Source organism: Cystoisospora suis (genome assembly GCF_002600585.1).
Source record: "Cystoisospora suis strain Wien I chromosome Unknown contig_2974, whole genome shotgun sequence".
Lineage (NCBI taxonomy): Eukaryota > Apicomplexa > Conoidasida > Eucoccidiorida > Sarcocystidae > Cystoisospora > Cystoisospora suis.
In genome coordinates, this window is record NW_027155769.1 from 8,373 (window position 1) to 8,608 (window position 236).

The window sequence follows — 236 nt, forward strand, 5'->3', positions numbered from 1 at the left end:
AGAGGTGTTGTGTGTTTCATGTTATGTGGTCTAGTATGTATTTCTTCTTGCTTGATGCATGCGCAGCCTGCCTAGCGACAGTGTATGTACAGCTGCGACAGATCTTTTACGTAGAGGAGAAATTTCCGGGAAAATTTCGTCGGGGATCTTCACTCCTTCACGTTATCTCGACCATCAAACAGATAAGGCAAGTTTCAGACATTCTTCTTCACCCTCTTTCTTTCTCTTCTCTTCTC

At 43.6% G+C, this 236-nt stretch overlaps 1 protein-coding gene across 1 annotated transcript in view; it reads left to right on the plus strand.

The window, feature by feature from the left end:
• Positions 1-184, plus strand: part of CSUI_005973 (e3 ufm1-protein ligase) — a gene marked incomplete at its 3' end in the record, with an annotated part of 6,119 nt that extends 5,935 nt beyond the window's left edge. Inside the window, exon 5 of the mRNA XM_068066138.1 lies at positions 67-184. Within this exon, the coding sequence (XP_067921887.1) occupies positions 67-184 (118 nt within the window). The remainder of the gene's footprint in view (positions 1-66) is intronic.
• Positions 185-236: the final 52 nt, after the last annotated feature.